Source organism: Schistocerca americana, chromosome 8 (genome assembly GCF_021461395.2).
Source record: "Schistocerca americana isolate TAMUIC-IGC-003095 chromosome 8, iqSchAmer2.1, whole genome shotgun sequence".
Lineage (NCBI taxonomy): Eukaryota > Metazoa > Arthropoda > Insecta > Orthoptera > Acrididae > Schistocerca > Schistocerca americana.
The window spans coordinates 100,348,543-100,365,074 of record NC_060126.1 but is presented as its reverse complement, the minus strand read 5'-3'; the positions used below and the strand labels follow the sequence as shown (position 1 = coordinate 100,365,074).

General features: G+C 40.4%; 1 protein-coding gene across 1 annotated transcript in view; it reads right to left on the bottom strand.

The window, feature by feature from the left end:
• The window catches only part of LOC124544835 (beta-ureidopropionase), a 164,754-nt gene extending 148,985 nt beyond the window's left edge, over positions 1-15,769 (bottom strand). Inside the window, exon 1 of the mRNA XM_047123536.1 lies at positions 15,522-15,769. Coding sequence (XP_046979492.1) covers positions 15,522-15,628 — 107 coding nt within the window. The 5' untranslated portion in view covers positions 15,629-15,769. The remainder of the gene's footprint in view (positions 1-15,521) is intronic.
• Between the last annotated feature and the right edge of the window lie 763 nt (positions 15,770-16,532).

Genomic DNA, 16,532 nt, shown 5'->3' with positions numbered 1-16,532 from the left:
TGGCAGCTTAACACTATCGAAGGTCAAGAAAATTGTCCGGGTCGGTACAAGGTCATTGTTGACCTTTTTCATGACCCTATGGACAGCCGTCACGCCCTGCTCAGCGAGGAATGATTGAAGCTCCTCGTCAGTCAATCCGTCGAGGGAGCCAGTATAGACCACACCACGAGACGAATTCAAAGTTCGGTGGGCCTCCACCCGGACAGGGAACGTGTACAGGAGGGTGGCCCGAAGCAGTTTTTGTGCCTGAAAGGCATTCTCAGTTTCCAGTAATAAGGTGCCGTTACGCAACCTGGTACAGGATTTGACAGATCCGGCTATGGCATCTACGCCCTTCTGAATAACGAAAGGGTTGACAGAGGAAAAATCCTTTCCGTCCTCAGTTCGAGAAACTACGAGGAACTGTGGGGCAGGCGGTAGTACTTTTGTCACTGTTGGCTGGTCACGTTTCCGTTTTTGGGTCGAAGTCGAAAGAGATGGAGTAGAATCCATTGCGGAGGAATCCCCCATGATTGCCAGCGTCTCCGATGGCGCGCTCCTTCCTTGTGGGGACCCTCTCAGAGGGCACTCCCGCCTTAGGTGAATGTTTACACCTCAGGTCACACCTCCCGAGAAACAGACGGAGGGACCAATCGGCATGGTCAGAAGGTATCAGCTCAGGCAATCACCCCTCCCCGGGCCTGGCCTTTACCAGGGGGTACGTGCGTGCCTTACATGTCTACCCAGGGCGGGGACTTACGCGTTACCCCGTCACCGGCTACGCGTGCGAACGCGTGGGTCGGCCTTCAGGCACGCACAGGGAGGAAGGAAGAGGAGGAAAAAGAAGAGAGAGAGGGAGAAAGAGGACAGACTGTCTCAAACGCCGAGGCGGAGACCAGAGAAGGCAAGGAGAAGAAGGCAATGAGAAAGCAAGGGGAAGAAGGCAATAAGAAGGCAAGGAGAAGAAGGCAATGAGAAGGCAAGGAGAAAAAGGCAATGAGAAGGCAAGGAGAAAAAGGCAATGAGAAGGCAAGGAGAAGGCAAGGGAAAGAGTAAGGAAGACAGTGAGGTGGAGAAGAGCAAAGAAAGGAACCAACGAAAGGAAGGAAGAAACGAGAAGTGAAAAAACCAAAAGGACCACGATGATAGGTCGTGGAACCGTCCGTCTCCGGACGCAGGCGCGAACTACCCCCGTGAGGGGGATGGACTCCTTTTAGTCGCCTCTTACGACAGGCAGGAATACCGCGGGCCTATTCTAATCCCCGGACCCGCAGGGGGGAGAACAGGTTTGAAATGCATTGTATTATGACAAATTATATCCAAAACAAATAAGTAATGTAATACATCTTTTGCACATTTTCCTTCAATAACATTTAGTGTATGTACACAAGCATCTTTTATTAGGATATTAATGCAACAGAGAATGTATGACTATTCCAATAATTTCTTACTTTATTGAGAACAAATTATTTCCAGAATGGACAGCATCTTTTGTAGTTCTGGAACACTACATCATTATGAGTAAGCTTGGAAAATGATAATCAAGAAATACTTAAAAAGTTTGCCTGGAGTGTAACATAACTGTCCTGACTTGATGTTCAACAGCTCAGAACATTTTTATGTTCCCCTTCTACCAGTGTTTCAGATGTCAAGTGAGCAAGGGGAGGCTTCTTTACTACTTACCCAGTCAAGACTGTCCAAATCCTGCAATGCCAATGGTTTCTCACTATGGTCACGTTATGACTTTTTTCCTCTCTGCTCACTCTTAGCCACAATACCTTTGACTGCCAAATAGCGATATTCACAACTTTATTTTTTGTCTACTGCTAATTCTATCATCATAAATAAGTCCCCATTACAGGTGGGATATTGTAGTGATTTGAGAATTTACACGTAAATTCTGGAACCGCTCGACCTTCTGCTGCCTCGAACATGCAATACTTTAAAGATAAGTGAGAGAGAGAGAGAGAGAGAGAGAGAGAGAGCCTATTTACTGCGCAACACATGTCTGTGTGCGCAGGATGGACATTGGTCATGGGAGGACAGGAGCTGCGTCAGACAAGCGATGCCGACAAGTGTTTGCCGCTCATGCCATAAAACCTGTATGGAAAGTACAAGGAGTAATTATGTATTATTCCTTGGTGGTCGAATAATTGTAATTGTTATAGACAGTTGAAACATGTTTCGTCTAGAGACTCTTACTTAATCTTGGTGTTAGTCTTGCTAGAAGCAAGACCTGTCTTTGAATTTCTGGTGGTTATTAAACCCACCACATTGTAATTATATTTAATAGTATCTAATGGTTAATGATGCAGTTGACTTGCAAGAGTTTGTATGCTTATGTGAAACTTGTGGAAATGAAAATATACCTGAAATGAACTAAAAGTATTATGAGGGTACAGACTTACTTCGAGAGAGAGAGAGAGAGAGAGAGGAGAGTTTTTTTATTGCTCTAGCCAGCATTATCTCTTCGGAGAAGAAGTTGTGGAGATCGACACAGATGCGTATCCAGAGAAGAGGACTGGCTAAACTTTTCAAGTAAGTCAGCTGTAGTAAGAGAAGTGTGAAGTTCGCAATCCGGTTTTGCACTGCTTCTCTTGTCACCAAAACCATTAGAACGTGACGGCCGATGCGATCAGAACTTGAAGAAAGAGGAATTTTGAAACGAAAGCAAGGGAAGAAGATTTTGTGAGTTGCCATAGCAACCAATAGTAACAAGACAGAGAAATTGTTTCACAGAGTTAGATTCTGCATAAGCGGTAAAAACGGGTGAAAATTAATAAATACCATACAAGAGAAGACGTAAGGAAAATCTCAACAGTTTAGTCTTAGAAGAGTTACGACGAGATCTATTCGACGATGAAGATCCACTGTGGAGAGTAAGCTGCCCTCACACACATTGCGGGGGCGTGGATGCCATAACCAGCAACCAATGCCAACGGCGCCAACTGCTGCTCACCAGTGCTTACTACAAGTCCATTCACCGGCACAGACGCTGAAACCAATCTCCAACACTGCCGGCGCCCGTGTTGTTCACCGGTGCTGATTCCACACCGGTTCACTGATGCAGCCTAAAACTCTACGGCGGTTGAGCAAAAGACAACAATTATTTGAGTGTGAATTTAAGGGCACTGTTCAGTAATAGACTCTTAGTATAGTTATTATACTCAGAGCTGAATTTTTTTAATGATCACTAGATCTAAGATATGGATAATACTCAAAAAAATGTGGAACTATCAGAACCAGCCATGGCCATGACAGTGAGTAGGGAAATGCCAGACTGGTCTGAAGTAATGAATTTAATCAAAGCTCAAAACGTCCAAATTAATACTTTAAGTCTCAAGTTAGACTCAGTGAATACTCAGTTGAATGCTAAATTAGATGACCAGCTGGAAGCACAGAGCGAGGTTTTTAAGTTCTAAATTCAAGGCCTTAAATGGTAGAGTGGAGAGTTTGCAACTACTTTTAAAAAATGAAATAAGTAATTCCTTGACTATCCAGATGAAGCAAATGTTTACTGACTTTAGCCAAAAGCACAATGACCAATTGCAGAAGTTGACCCAGAAGTTAGAATCTGACATTGAACACACATGTAACAATGTAGAAGCTGAGCTTGATGAAAAGTTAGGATCATTTCAAAGTGTATGCAATGTTACATTTGTTGCTGTAAAACAAAGATTACACACTTTAAAGGAAAGTGTTGAGAAGCAGGACAAACTAATTCCTATAGTCCAATCACAAATTGCAGGCATTAAAACGTGAGTAGATAATGTGGAATGCGACTTTAAGGAGAAACTAGTCACTTCAGACTTAACAAATATCAGTAATCCAGAGGAACAGGTAGAGGAAATAATCAACAGATAAGTTGCCACAAGGATAATCTCCTGAAACATTTCAACTGTTGTTTTTTTCCAAACTTAATGATAGTAGCAATGTTATTGATGACGTGTGTAGAATTCAAACTTGTCCATGACAGAGTAGAAAATAGAATAACATTACTTAATGTTGTGTTTCCAAGTAAAGTGGTATTTGTTTTGTTGTGGGGAGGCTTTAACACAAAATTTAACAAGAAGTATTGGTCCGTAAGAAACCTAGCAAGGTTAATGTCAGATCCATGGGATCTGAGCGGAGTCACATCCGTCTCCCAGGAACGTTAACGTTCTGTGTTAACGGGCAGAGTGACGACCGTCGGATCCCTAGTTGTTTTCGGTGTTTCTTCTGCAGTAAAATTTTCCTGCACTGAATTCCCCCTACTTCTTACACTATCCCCCTACTTCTTACACTATCCTATTATCCATTGTTAGGGAACCATACCAGTGTGGAATTGTGATAACATCACCCAAAATTGCTGTTGGTATGTGATTAAGTTGCCCTCAGTTGATGGAGGATTGTGCCCACTAAGTATTTGGAAGAAGTCGTCCTCGGTTGTTGGAGGATTGTGCCCGCTAAGAAATGTGATTAAGTTGTCCTTGATTGTTGGAGGACTGTGCCCGCTAAGTATTTGGAAGAAGTTGTCCTCGGTTGTTGGAGGATTGCACCCGCTAAATATTTGGAAAAAGCTGTTCTCAGTTGTTGGAGTATTGTGACAGCTAAGAAATGTGATTAAGTTGTCCTCAGTTGTTGGAGGATTGAGCCCGCTAAATATTTGGAAGAAGTCGTCCTCAGTTGTTGGAGGTTGTGTGCAGGATGGACGTGGGTCATGGGAGGACAGGAGCTGTGTCAGACGAGTGACGCCGACAAGTGTTTGCCATAGAACCTGTATGGAAAGTACAAGGAGTAATTACATGTTATTCCTTGGTGGTCGAATAATTGCAATTGTTATAGACAGTTGAAACATGTTCTGTCTGCAATTGAGGTAAGCGTCTTTGATACAGGGCAGATTATTATTACACAGAGCCTGTTAGCAAGTACATTGAAATCGGTGACACTGGTCACGTATTCATTTGCTCTGTCATGAGCATCTATGGAAAGAGGTAGGAAGACAGTGAAACTACCACTAAGTGCTAAATGGTTGGATATCCACAATTCTTCACAGAACATGAGGATCGGAGGTTTTTCTACTGTGTAAAGCAGGATAGATGGTGATCTGTGGCATCCCTGTCAGAAGAATAAAATGCTGGTGCATGCACAAGTGTTTTGGAGCACACTGTTCATCGTACATGGTTGAACATGGAGCTCCGTAGCAGACCACCCCCATGTGTTTACATATTAATCTAATGACCATCAGGATTCGACCGTTGATCAATGGAAACGAGTTGCCTCTTTGAGCGAATTGCATTTTTGCTACACTAGGTCACTTGTCATCTCCACAAACATTGTCATTGAGGTGAGGTGAACAGCGACTCAAAACGTGCAGTGTGCCACGTATGCACGCTGGTGGAAGCAGTATTTTGTTGTGAAAGACATACTCCTGCACTTGCATGGAACACATGGTAGTAATTGAAGACATGCTGATAACTGCGAACCACCTGCATTCCTACATGCTTGATGTCTTTCCCGACAGCAAGGTCATCTTTCAGCAGTATAATTGTTTGTGTCTCAGAGCCAGAACCATGCTACAGTGATTTGGGGAGCGTTACAATGAACTCACCTTGATGTCTCGGCATACAAATTCACCCAAGGTAAATCCTATGGAACTGACTTGGGTCACTATCGGGTGCGATCACCACATATGCAATTCAGCAGCTCACTATTTACACGAATTACATGGCCTGTGCATAGACAACTAATGCTACACACCTATCAACAAACTGTCTGATCCCTGATACACAGAATCACTGATGTATTTCCTTTCGAAGAGAGACAAACAATAAACAAGCTATTAAGCATGTGGTCATAATGTTTTGGCTCATAAACGCAGGTGTGTTTACAATACATTTTACCTCCTGAAGGCAATCACCGTCTAAAAAAATTTATTAATTTTCTCATTTGAATATTCTTCTGATATAATTAGATATAACATCTTTTCTTGTGCATCCATGTTTGTCATTTCTCTTCTCTGTTCTAAATTTTACATGCTGGAGAGACTTACCTTCATGCTGCACTTCGTGGTTTCCAAAGAACAATGCTTTATTCTGAAAGTTAAATATTCATTACTGTTTGTTCACATTATGTCACTGACTCAGAAGAAAATCCATATTCTGGGTCCTAGTGTTGTCAATTTTCATAGCAATACATATTTTTCATTTTAAACTGAGTATGTAATGTAATTCACTGATGTAAAAAGTGTTCTGTCAAATGTGTTTAACGCATAAAACTAACAGTTGCAAAAAATGATTATGAGTGGCAGAATTATTATTACCACTGTATACTATGTACCAGAGGATACTTTGTACTTGTATTGGTCACTCCCTGTATTATTCCATTTGCTAAAGGAGCAATGGAAAAATGCCAATTGTACGACTCCATACACATCCTAATATTATTTTAACAATTATGAGAAGGGTAGATTGCTACTCACCATATAGATGACATACTGAGTTGCAGACAAGCACAACGAAAAGACTGTAACATATTAAGCTTTTGGCCAAAGCCCTCCTCAGAAAAGAAAGGAAAACACACAGACATTCACACAAGAAGGCATACCTCACACCCATGTCCACTATCCCCAGCAAATTTAGTCGCAATGGAGTCATTACCTTGAATGAAAGTGGTATTTGGGAGTGGGACCAGGAAGGGGAGGGGAGGGAAAGCAAAGTATGGGTGTGGGGAGAGAAGAGAGCTGTCTGGCAGAGTGTGCAGGGCCTACTGTAGAAGATGGCAGGACAAGGCTCACGCTTGGCCCGCCAGACAACACCCACCCGTTTGAGTTCATTTAGCTTATAATATGCTGGTGGAAGCTTATCTGTGGATGCTTTCCAGAGACAGTTACGTGGTTTTGTCTAGCAAAGAATTTGTAGTAGATGGGTTCAGGGATGCATTCTTGTCCTGTGAATTTGGAAACCATTTGCCTAATGTAGTCTGTCTATATGCAATGCTTTTCATAGCACTGACATTCTGTGTATTTAGAAGCGTAACTAATGCTTCTTTTGCTGACCTGTTTAGGTGTGTGCAGTGGTTAGTAAATAGCAGACACATGCGACAATCCCTATTCTAGTCATACATACTGCGTGTTTACAAACAGAGGCAGATGACAGCAGCAACGCACCACTCTGCATACACACCAGACAACAGCCACACATCACTCGGTGTACACACCAGTCTCCTGTGGGCTACATTTGAGGGGTCAGCACTGGCCACCGGCAGTATGCACAGACGATCGCTGCACTGCGAACACAGGACTTCCTTTCGTCCAAGAACACATGTGAGATGTGTCCGGATGTCATGTTTTACCTCATAGAAATCATTTCACTGGATTTCTTATGATGCTGCACAACCCTAGCCGAGCAGTTGCTCCCGTTTCAGGCTCAATGCCATCTGTTCCTTGCAGCTTATCCATCCGTAGCAATCTTCAGCAACCATCTTCGGTGTTGTCCTATCTCCAATTGACCTACACAACCCAGGACTCCAACCTAGATACCAACTGGCCTGCACCCAACTGTGATGTACAATAGCCTGGGCACTTGCTGGATCACCATCTAGACCATCAAATGGAAATCACCCAGCCACCGACCAAGGACACCAAGTTGCACTTTAGAGAGTGACTCTTAGTTCCTATTTCATGTCATAACAGTGACCTGTTTGCTTGTGTACTGCCAATAAAAGTGTGTCTCTCATTTTATCTGGTGGACTGACGTTATTATGTGCTATCCTTGCCACCTTGTAGGGACCAAGACATAAATCTAGTAACAGTTGTGTTGTAGATGTAAGCAGCTTCAGTAGAGAGTTTGTCACTAACCGTAGGATGCACCTAAACAGGTCAGTACAAAAAGTGTAAGGTACCCTTCTAAACTATGGAAGAAATCAATGCTATAAAAAGCAGCACATATAGACACCACTACATCAGACAAATGGTTTCCAAAAATCACAGGACAAGATATGAGTTCTTTTTTGGACAAAATCCAGAGACCGAATCCGGAATGCATCAGCTGGGAATCTTCCACCAGAATATTATAGGCTGGTGTAATAAGCTAAATGGACTACCAGACAATGTGCACGACAATGGAAGTATAAATCACATTCATGTATTATGCTTCACTGAGCATTATTTCTGCTCACGGGTGGAAAGACTACAATATCATATCTTCAAACTGCAGAAAACAAAAAAAATGAGGAGATGTAGCTACTTTTATTAAGAATTGTGTCAAGTGTAAAGCAATTGCTGTGCACGACTTTTGTTTAGAACAACATTTTGAAGCATGTGCCATTGAATTTTCTAAATGTAGTTCTGCCCTCCAATATGAAGTTCCTGAGGCACAGTAGTGAGAAGACAGATCTGGAAAATTTGATGTACAGCTATAACTTCATCCCACTGCTCAATTTTCCTATTGAGTAATCTCAAATTCAAGCACCTTAATTGCCGCACTAAAATTCAAAAGATCATCAGGTGAAGATAATAGTTCCATTAAAACAATAAAAACCTGCTCTGATCAATTGCACAAATTTTTAACCCATATATTTAATGCTTCTACGTATCAGGGTGTCTTCCCAGATGGAAAGAACTTGCTATACCGAACCCACTCCACAAAAAGGGAGACCCAAGTCATAAACTATCATCCCATCTCTCACTTGACCACATTCGCAAAAATCCTTAAGAAAATATCATATTCTAGAATTGTGTCCTCAAAAAGTTTGAAATCTTCAATGATTGACAGTTTGGTCTTCAACTGATGCCACATTTTCACTTACGGATGATGTATCCGAATCCCTAGATAAAAAAAATTAAGGTAGTTGGGACATTTTGTGATCTTTCTAAGACTTTTGACTGTGTGGATCACAAAATACTTCTCAACAAAACATGCCACTGTGGGAATTAGATGGGCAGTGGGGAAATTGGCTAAAATCCTACCTCAAAGACAGGAAGCAGAAGATAGTTTTTAATGAGAGCAGCAAAGCAGTTGGTGGGGTAGAGTCCAACTAGGACACTGTATTCTGTGGAGCCCTTTAAGGCTCTGTCCTTGGTCCTCTGCTGTTTCTTATATCCATAAATGACCAACCTTTATCATACAAAACATGCAAGTTCACTATGTTTGCTGACAATACCAGTGCCGTGATTAACAACAAACTGTCCACCAATAGAGTAGCTGATGTCAACAAATTACTTTCAGAACTCTTAACCTGATTCAGTGCAAACTTACTGACAGTAAACCCGAGCAAAACAATTACATTCAATTCAGCTTCAATCATAAATTTGCACAGGAGATAACTATCATACAGGAGAGTCAGCAAATACAAAGGGTGCATTGCACCAAATTCTTAGGCCTCCATATAAAGGGTAGGGTCAGCTGGAACATCACATCCTCCAGACACTAAAAGGATTAAGCTACTCTCACCATTAAAAGAATCTCACAATTTAGAGACATCAGTATCACAAAGTCTACAACTTTGAGTTCTTCCACTCTACCATGTGATACGAAATTATCTTCTGGGGTAGTTTATCCACAGCAAAGAAAATTTTACAAAATTGTTAAGGCTTTCGTGGCCACTTGTTGACAAACTGCCTATTGGCTTCTGTCTCGGGTTCTTCGGCCGACGTTCATCTAATGATTTTTCTGACGTTTCGCCAGCACGAGTGGCTGGCATTGTCCATTGCCGGCAATGGAGGGTGAAGCTTTGACAATGCCAGCCACTCGTGCTGGCGAAACGTCAGAAAAATCATTAGATGAACGTCGGCCGAAGAACCTGAGACAGAAGCCAATAGGCAGTTTGTAAAGAAAATTTTCTTTCTGCAGAAAAAGGTTGTCTGAACAATGTGCAAAATATCCCCGAGAACCTCCCGCCATAATCTCCTTAAGAAACGTGGGATACTTTCCACAACTTCCCAATATATCTGTTCAATTAGGAGTTTCACGGTTGACAGTCCTGCCTACTATGAAACCAATGAAAGGTTCCATGATTGCAGTGCAACAACAAAGGCTTACATCTATTGTGATCTCAAAAATCTAACTCTGGCACAGTACTCCAGGGATAAATATTTAATTCACAGCCAAACTACATCAAATGCATGCATTATTTAAATATAAATTAAAGACATATTTACTTGAAAAAGCTTTTTTTTTTTCATTAGATGAATTTTTGAACTGGGAAGTGTAGACTTTGCATGCGTATAAATTTACTGTGTGTTCACTAAGTTTTGTACATGCTTGCATGACATCTTTTATCACCTTGCTTAGAAATAAATTCACATTCTTATCCATCTGCTGATCACAACAGAGTAAACAATTCACATAGAAAAAACTTCTGTGATGAAATAGTCTAAATTTATGATTTACTAATAGCACGTGCACCTCAGAATTCGACCCCACAAATTATTATTTGTTTTATTATTGACAAGCCTTACCTGAAAGCCCTCAGTTTCTTCTTTCTAAAGATCATTTTTTAACCTGTGTATTTGAAGAGTTACCTTTATTTAAAATTGTCATGACTATTCTGGAATGCCCAAATCTTAAAATGACATCTTTTTGAAAATACACTGTTACAGATTTGTAGCCCTATTTTAACAGATGAATTTTTGAAGAGAAGTGTAGGCTTTGTGTGTGTGTGTGTGTGTGTTAATGCCTGCATAGTGTCTTTTTATTAGTCATTAAAAAGTCTGACATTTGAGTTTATAGAAAATTCTTACCAGGCTTTTCTAAATTATAGATATATCAGTGCATGCCCAAAATTCCACTCCATGAAACGTGTCCTAGCATTTATAACTTTTTAAGGCTACTTAATCAATTTATTCAAATAACAGAGTTGGTTGGATTATATGGTACAAAATGTATTGTGAGAAAGAGCCAGGTCACAATCATGAGCAGTAAGAGGCAGATGACTACCTAAGGATTTATGATGTCATGGTAACAGCTAAATAAGGGGACATTTTCAAATAACTCGAAGTGTAGTGGAAACATAAGGAGGAGTGATGACAAAGTCAATTAGAGAGAAAAGACAAGCATTAGAATGTCTAAGAAGTGGCAAGAGCTTAGTGTGGAATAAAGATGCTCCACATAAGACAAAGAGAATAGTGTATCGATCCTTATCCTGACTTACGCTTCTGAAACGTGACCAATGAAGAAAAGTGATTTAAGCAAGATACAGGCACATGAAATGAAATTTCATAGAAGCAAAGAAGTAGTAACAAGCATGGGCAGAATTATAGAGATCATGGAGATGGCAAAGGAAGTACCATCACAGGAGCAAACAGAATCATCAACAGAAAACCAGAGCAAACAGCACAGCAAAGGTCACATAGCAAAGTACCACATGTTAGGATTTATTCCTGTCCCTACAATGTATGGAGTGTGTGAAGAATCAGGCCTCATAAGAATCACGAGGCTTTCAGCAAGTGGTAGCAGAGCCCACCAACATAACACATTGAAGTTTTCACAGAGGAGGAACACAAAGGAGAGTTGTCATTCAAGAGCCTCCATGTCTACAATATCAGCAGCCTGGTTTATCAAAAAGGTATCCAATGTTACTAATAATCCATCTTGATAGCAAAAAAGTTTATTCACATGACCAGTTTCGGTTCCTCAACTGTTGGTAAGAGTTTTAAAATTAATATAAATGACATGCATTCTGCTAACCAATTTGATGTGACACAGCATGTGAAGGTTGCTGTGTGTGGACGGGTTATTCCTGTAACCGAAATTGCAGTTACGTTCTGGTACATTTGATGTTGATTGGATAGGATGAAATAGGTTTGCATATGTTACATAGTAAATTAGTATCACTGTCATTTCAGATCTGAAGATGGTTCTAGAGGAACCGAAACCGGTCATGTGAATTAACATTTCTGCAATCAAGACGAATTATAAGTAACATTGTATAACCAGTGATTGCGGTATCCCATCAGACATTATGTCTGTTTTTGCAAAATAGGTATCCTATGTGACAAATACGGCATTACAATGACTGGTGTGGGGGAGACAAGAAGTGCAAGAAACTTCATTAACAAAGATCTTTACACAATCTCTAGTCTTCTTTGCAATAAGAAGATGATGATCCTTTTAGTGAAGGCTGTATCCTCTAGCACGAGGGTGCCAGTGTCTTGAAGATGGCTCTCTTGTAAATGCAGACAGACAAGTCCTCGCTATTCTAATAGTTTAAGCCCCTCCACCCATGTCCTGAAATCATTTCAGATTCCAATGTAGTATAGTAGCCATCCTACTGATGAGGCTTTTTGAGTTCTGCTGTTTTCCTTGTTACCAAGATCACAAGCTGTGAGTTCACTGAAAAGGGTGATTGGAGCGGTCCAACAGACTTCGTACTCCATTACTTCTGTAGTTACACGCTCTACTGCCTCATCAGTCAAAACGAGTCTGAGACAGTTCAGCAATTTGTCGTCTTAATCTCTGTTTATATGTCTGGTGTTAGTCTTTTCAGCAGTGGTGTTGGCAGTTACGAGTGTTACAGCATACCATATTTTGTGCTACTCTTTACACGGAGGAAGCTAGCAGTTTTTTACTGCTGTCACACCACTGTGTGACTGATCTGCTTGTTACAGGAGTGGAAGTAACGGTTGCTCTGCAACCACACTTGCAAGATCATGTATTTGTGCTTGCACTGTTGGTCCACAGTAAATGTGCTTTCTTCGGCAACTGGCATATTTACAACTAAACTGAAGGATGACACAAAATGTTGGTAGCTGCACTGACTTGATTAAATTTTTGTCTTGGAGCAGTTTACGCACTCAATGACTTATTGCTTGCAGCTTCTTTTGCTCCTAAACCATTTTGTAATTTCAGCTCCACAATACAGAAGTTTGTGAATGTGCAAGAGATATTGCTTCAAGAGCAGTCTATCTGCATCTGCTATTTGCTGCCTGTCATTAGATGTCACTGATAATTAAAAATCGCCACAGGATGTTTGGTACGTCCATTCATCCTTTTTCATAGAGGAAGCCTGCCTTACTTCTTTCTGGAAAATTCATAGAGAAAGGGAATGTCACTGTAGGTGGACCCTTGTCTCACTCTGGGGTACAAGTGAGCTGCCCTTCCTTTTTAACCTTTTGCAGCCTACTCTTTCTCTTCCCCAATTAAGGAACAGTCAGTTTCAAAAGTCAAACTGTCTGTCCCTTTTACTTCTACACATGTCTATTGGCAGTACTATTTGTTTTGCCTTCTGAAGGTAAGTAATTGGCAGGACTTCTGTCTCGCAATATACTAGTATTTTCGATGGAATTTTCCATTGGTAATACAGAAAAAGTGTTACATTCATATGTAAATACAGCTACATGCTAGCAGTTCAGCACTGTGCACCCCTGTTTGTACTATAGAGAACCTTCATGTGGACCACTGAATGTCATTTCTTCTTCTGGTATTGTAATTATGTCCATCATTGTTCCTTTTGAACCATGGAAGATTATTACAACAAATTTTATGAGGGAATAAATATAATGTGAAACAGTAGCCAAATTGTCTAAGATGTCATACAGATGTCTGTAAGATGATTGTGGGCGAGCATCACATAATATTTTTTCCTTAAAAATGAGTTACCCCAGTTCATGATCTTATTTTACATTACTGAATGAAAATGTCAGCTTACTGATTTCTCTCTTCCCAAGATTTGCAATGATTTGAAATGTGAATATGGCTGAACTAGGTTTCTTTAGCAGCTCCCAAATGCTTTTCCCCTGCTTTTAATTCTTGTCAATGTGAACAACTATAATTTCAGAAGTTCCACCCACTTTTATTATTTCCTTACCATGTGTAACACTCATCACTAGTGTAGTGCCTGTAGATGTGCTGAACTAAATACATTGTCTCTTCTTGAAATTGAGAATTAGACCATTCACAGAAAACCACTCAATAGTACTTTTAAGAACATTATTTAACATTTCTTCCACTGCTGTGTGTATGATGGATTGATTACAACACTACTGTCAACTGTAAAATGAACTAATTCTGCTATTTGTATATTAGTCTGTAGGTTGTTTACATGTACAAGAAACAATAATTGATCAAGACTGAGCCTTGTGTAATCCCATAAGTATTTTTTTCCCCGGTCAGAAGAATCTTCTGTGGTTACATTATTTTAACTATTAAGTGTGCATTCTGCAATCTTTTAATTAAATATGACCACTGTTTGGCTGTACCATCAATTCTAGAAAACCTCAGTTTATATAACTGTGATTCACAGAATCAAATGCCTTAGATCATTTACAGAAAATACTAAATGGTGCAATAACATTATTGCAAACTTGTAAAATTTGCTGAGGGAATGGGTAAATGGAAGGCCGATGTAACAAATGTGGTAGCATGACCATGCTCCTAATCTCATTTGGAAGGATGTGGGTACTGCGTGCAGTGATAAATGTTGAGAGACTTGATGCAGAGAGTATAATTATTTTTCTTGTCAGCACATTAACTTGATTCAAGTAGTTACAGACACAAGAGAATTGTACACTAGGAACAACCAAATGAGGAAAGGCATTTCTTAAGACACGAGCGTCCGGTGTGGTTCGAGGGCTCATGCCTTGCCTGGCCAGCCTGGTCTTACTCACTTCACACAAATGCCACGGCTATTCCTTCAGAAGGGCCCTGGGTCACCAAATTTTCTTTCCCCATTAAAAATACATTTATATTCTTATGCCCAAATATTTGACATAGGACTTAAATTCTGTATCATTCTACAATGCTTGCCTAGTCAATTATTAATACTAATGACAATTATAAAAAATATTGCCAATAGTTCTTGCAACATACTACTCTATACTAACTCTGCATGCTATTTTGCTGCCAGTATCCGAAAAGGACCATCAGGAACTCTAAAAATAACCATTTCTTTTGAGATACTGACTAAATTTCTGTTCAAACTTTACAAACTGCCATACAGTAGGGTCTATTTTCTATATTCCGGTGCTTAACTGGACCTACATGGTGGGGGAGAGGGGAGAAAAAGAAGCAATAACAAACCAGAATAATTTTCTGATAGTAAAATCATAGCAGGTGCTGAGGAAGAACAGTATTTAACACCAAAACAATTGTCTACCCAAGTCAGAGCTCCATAATATTGAATATACAAACCTTTATTCTATCAGAAATTATTCACACAGGCATCTTTTAACGCAAGATGAGTTATTAATTTTGATGCTGGTGCATAAGCAGTAGCTCTAATCAGATAACTGAGGACACTATGCAAATGTTAATTTTACAAATGTAACGCAACACAAAATACTAGTTAGATACGTGGGAGCGACACATCGCGTAGTTTTCTAATCAAACAGTTCCATTTTCACAATTAAATAAACCACGTGCTGTTGTCGAAGAGAAAAAAAAAAACGGAACACAAAACACTAGTTACATACGTGGGAAAAAAAGAAAAAAATTAACAGCAATGTGAGACGCCTCTGCCGATAATGTAAACAATTATCGTTCTTTTGAATAAATTTCGCAAGTTCTTGTGACCTACTTAATTAATTCAGGGTCAGTGTAAAACAAATACACTCATTTTGCACTCACTTTAAAGGTTTCCCAAACAGTATTCTATTTACATGTTCTAACTCATCTGCTGGAATATTTCTTTCCAAACACTCTTCCAGGCTCATGAACTCCCTTTTCTCAGTCATCTTGTGTAAAATACACGAAACTAACTGGTTCAAAACTGTTATCTACTTTACGTTGCGTCACGAAGCCTGCATCCACAAACTTATTATTTATCCTCTGACGTTTACTAAGTCGAATGGTAAGGCCATGCTGCCATCCAATCAAAACTCTTTCTCGAACTGCACGTGCTGTTTTGCGTGAATTCGCGCGGTTTTGACAATTACGAAGACTACTGAAGGGCGCGTAAAGAACATGACAGATCAGTATTTTGCAATCTACCGTAAGTCGAAATCAGTCTGGATCGGGCGGTGTTCGCTTGAAGACAGAAGTTCGAGATTATGACCAATTTACTTCTTCATAACTTTCCTAATGTCGCAAGTTACGTAATTTCCTGCCGGCAACACACTGGTTCTTACTTATATAAACCGCCAGTCACCACCACCACAGGATTGAACATTTCTGCTGCCAGCCGCCTTGGAAAATGGAAAACAATCCTGCCTGCGATTTTTAATCGCTCAACAGTGGCGACTCGTACTTTCACTTTGGGCTAGTCTATACGCGCACATCGCATCTCCACACACAAGTTATAACGTATGTACAGATTTTTGCTGATATGTGGACGTTGGTGTTGGACCAAAATTGCTGAGATCTGTATGCGACGGGTAAAACACGGCTTCCAGTCAGACTCTAGCGCGTGTCAAGGCAGTGGCGAGACTAGCAACCGCCAAATGCGCAGGCACAAGTGGTGGCGCAAGAAAAGATGGTGTACGAATTATCCGCGAGAGGAACTTGAGTACTCATACCCTAGTTTACACGACGACATTGGGTTGCGCCACACGTTACATAGATTGGAATGCACGCATGTGGTTTCATAGTTTCAAATATGATTGTAGACACGGCGACACCAGTATATACTTCAGTTTCGTC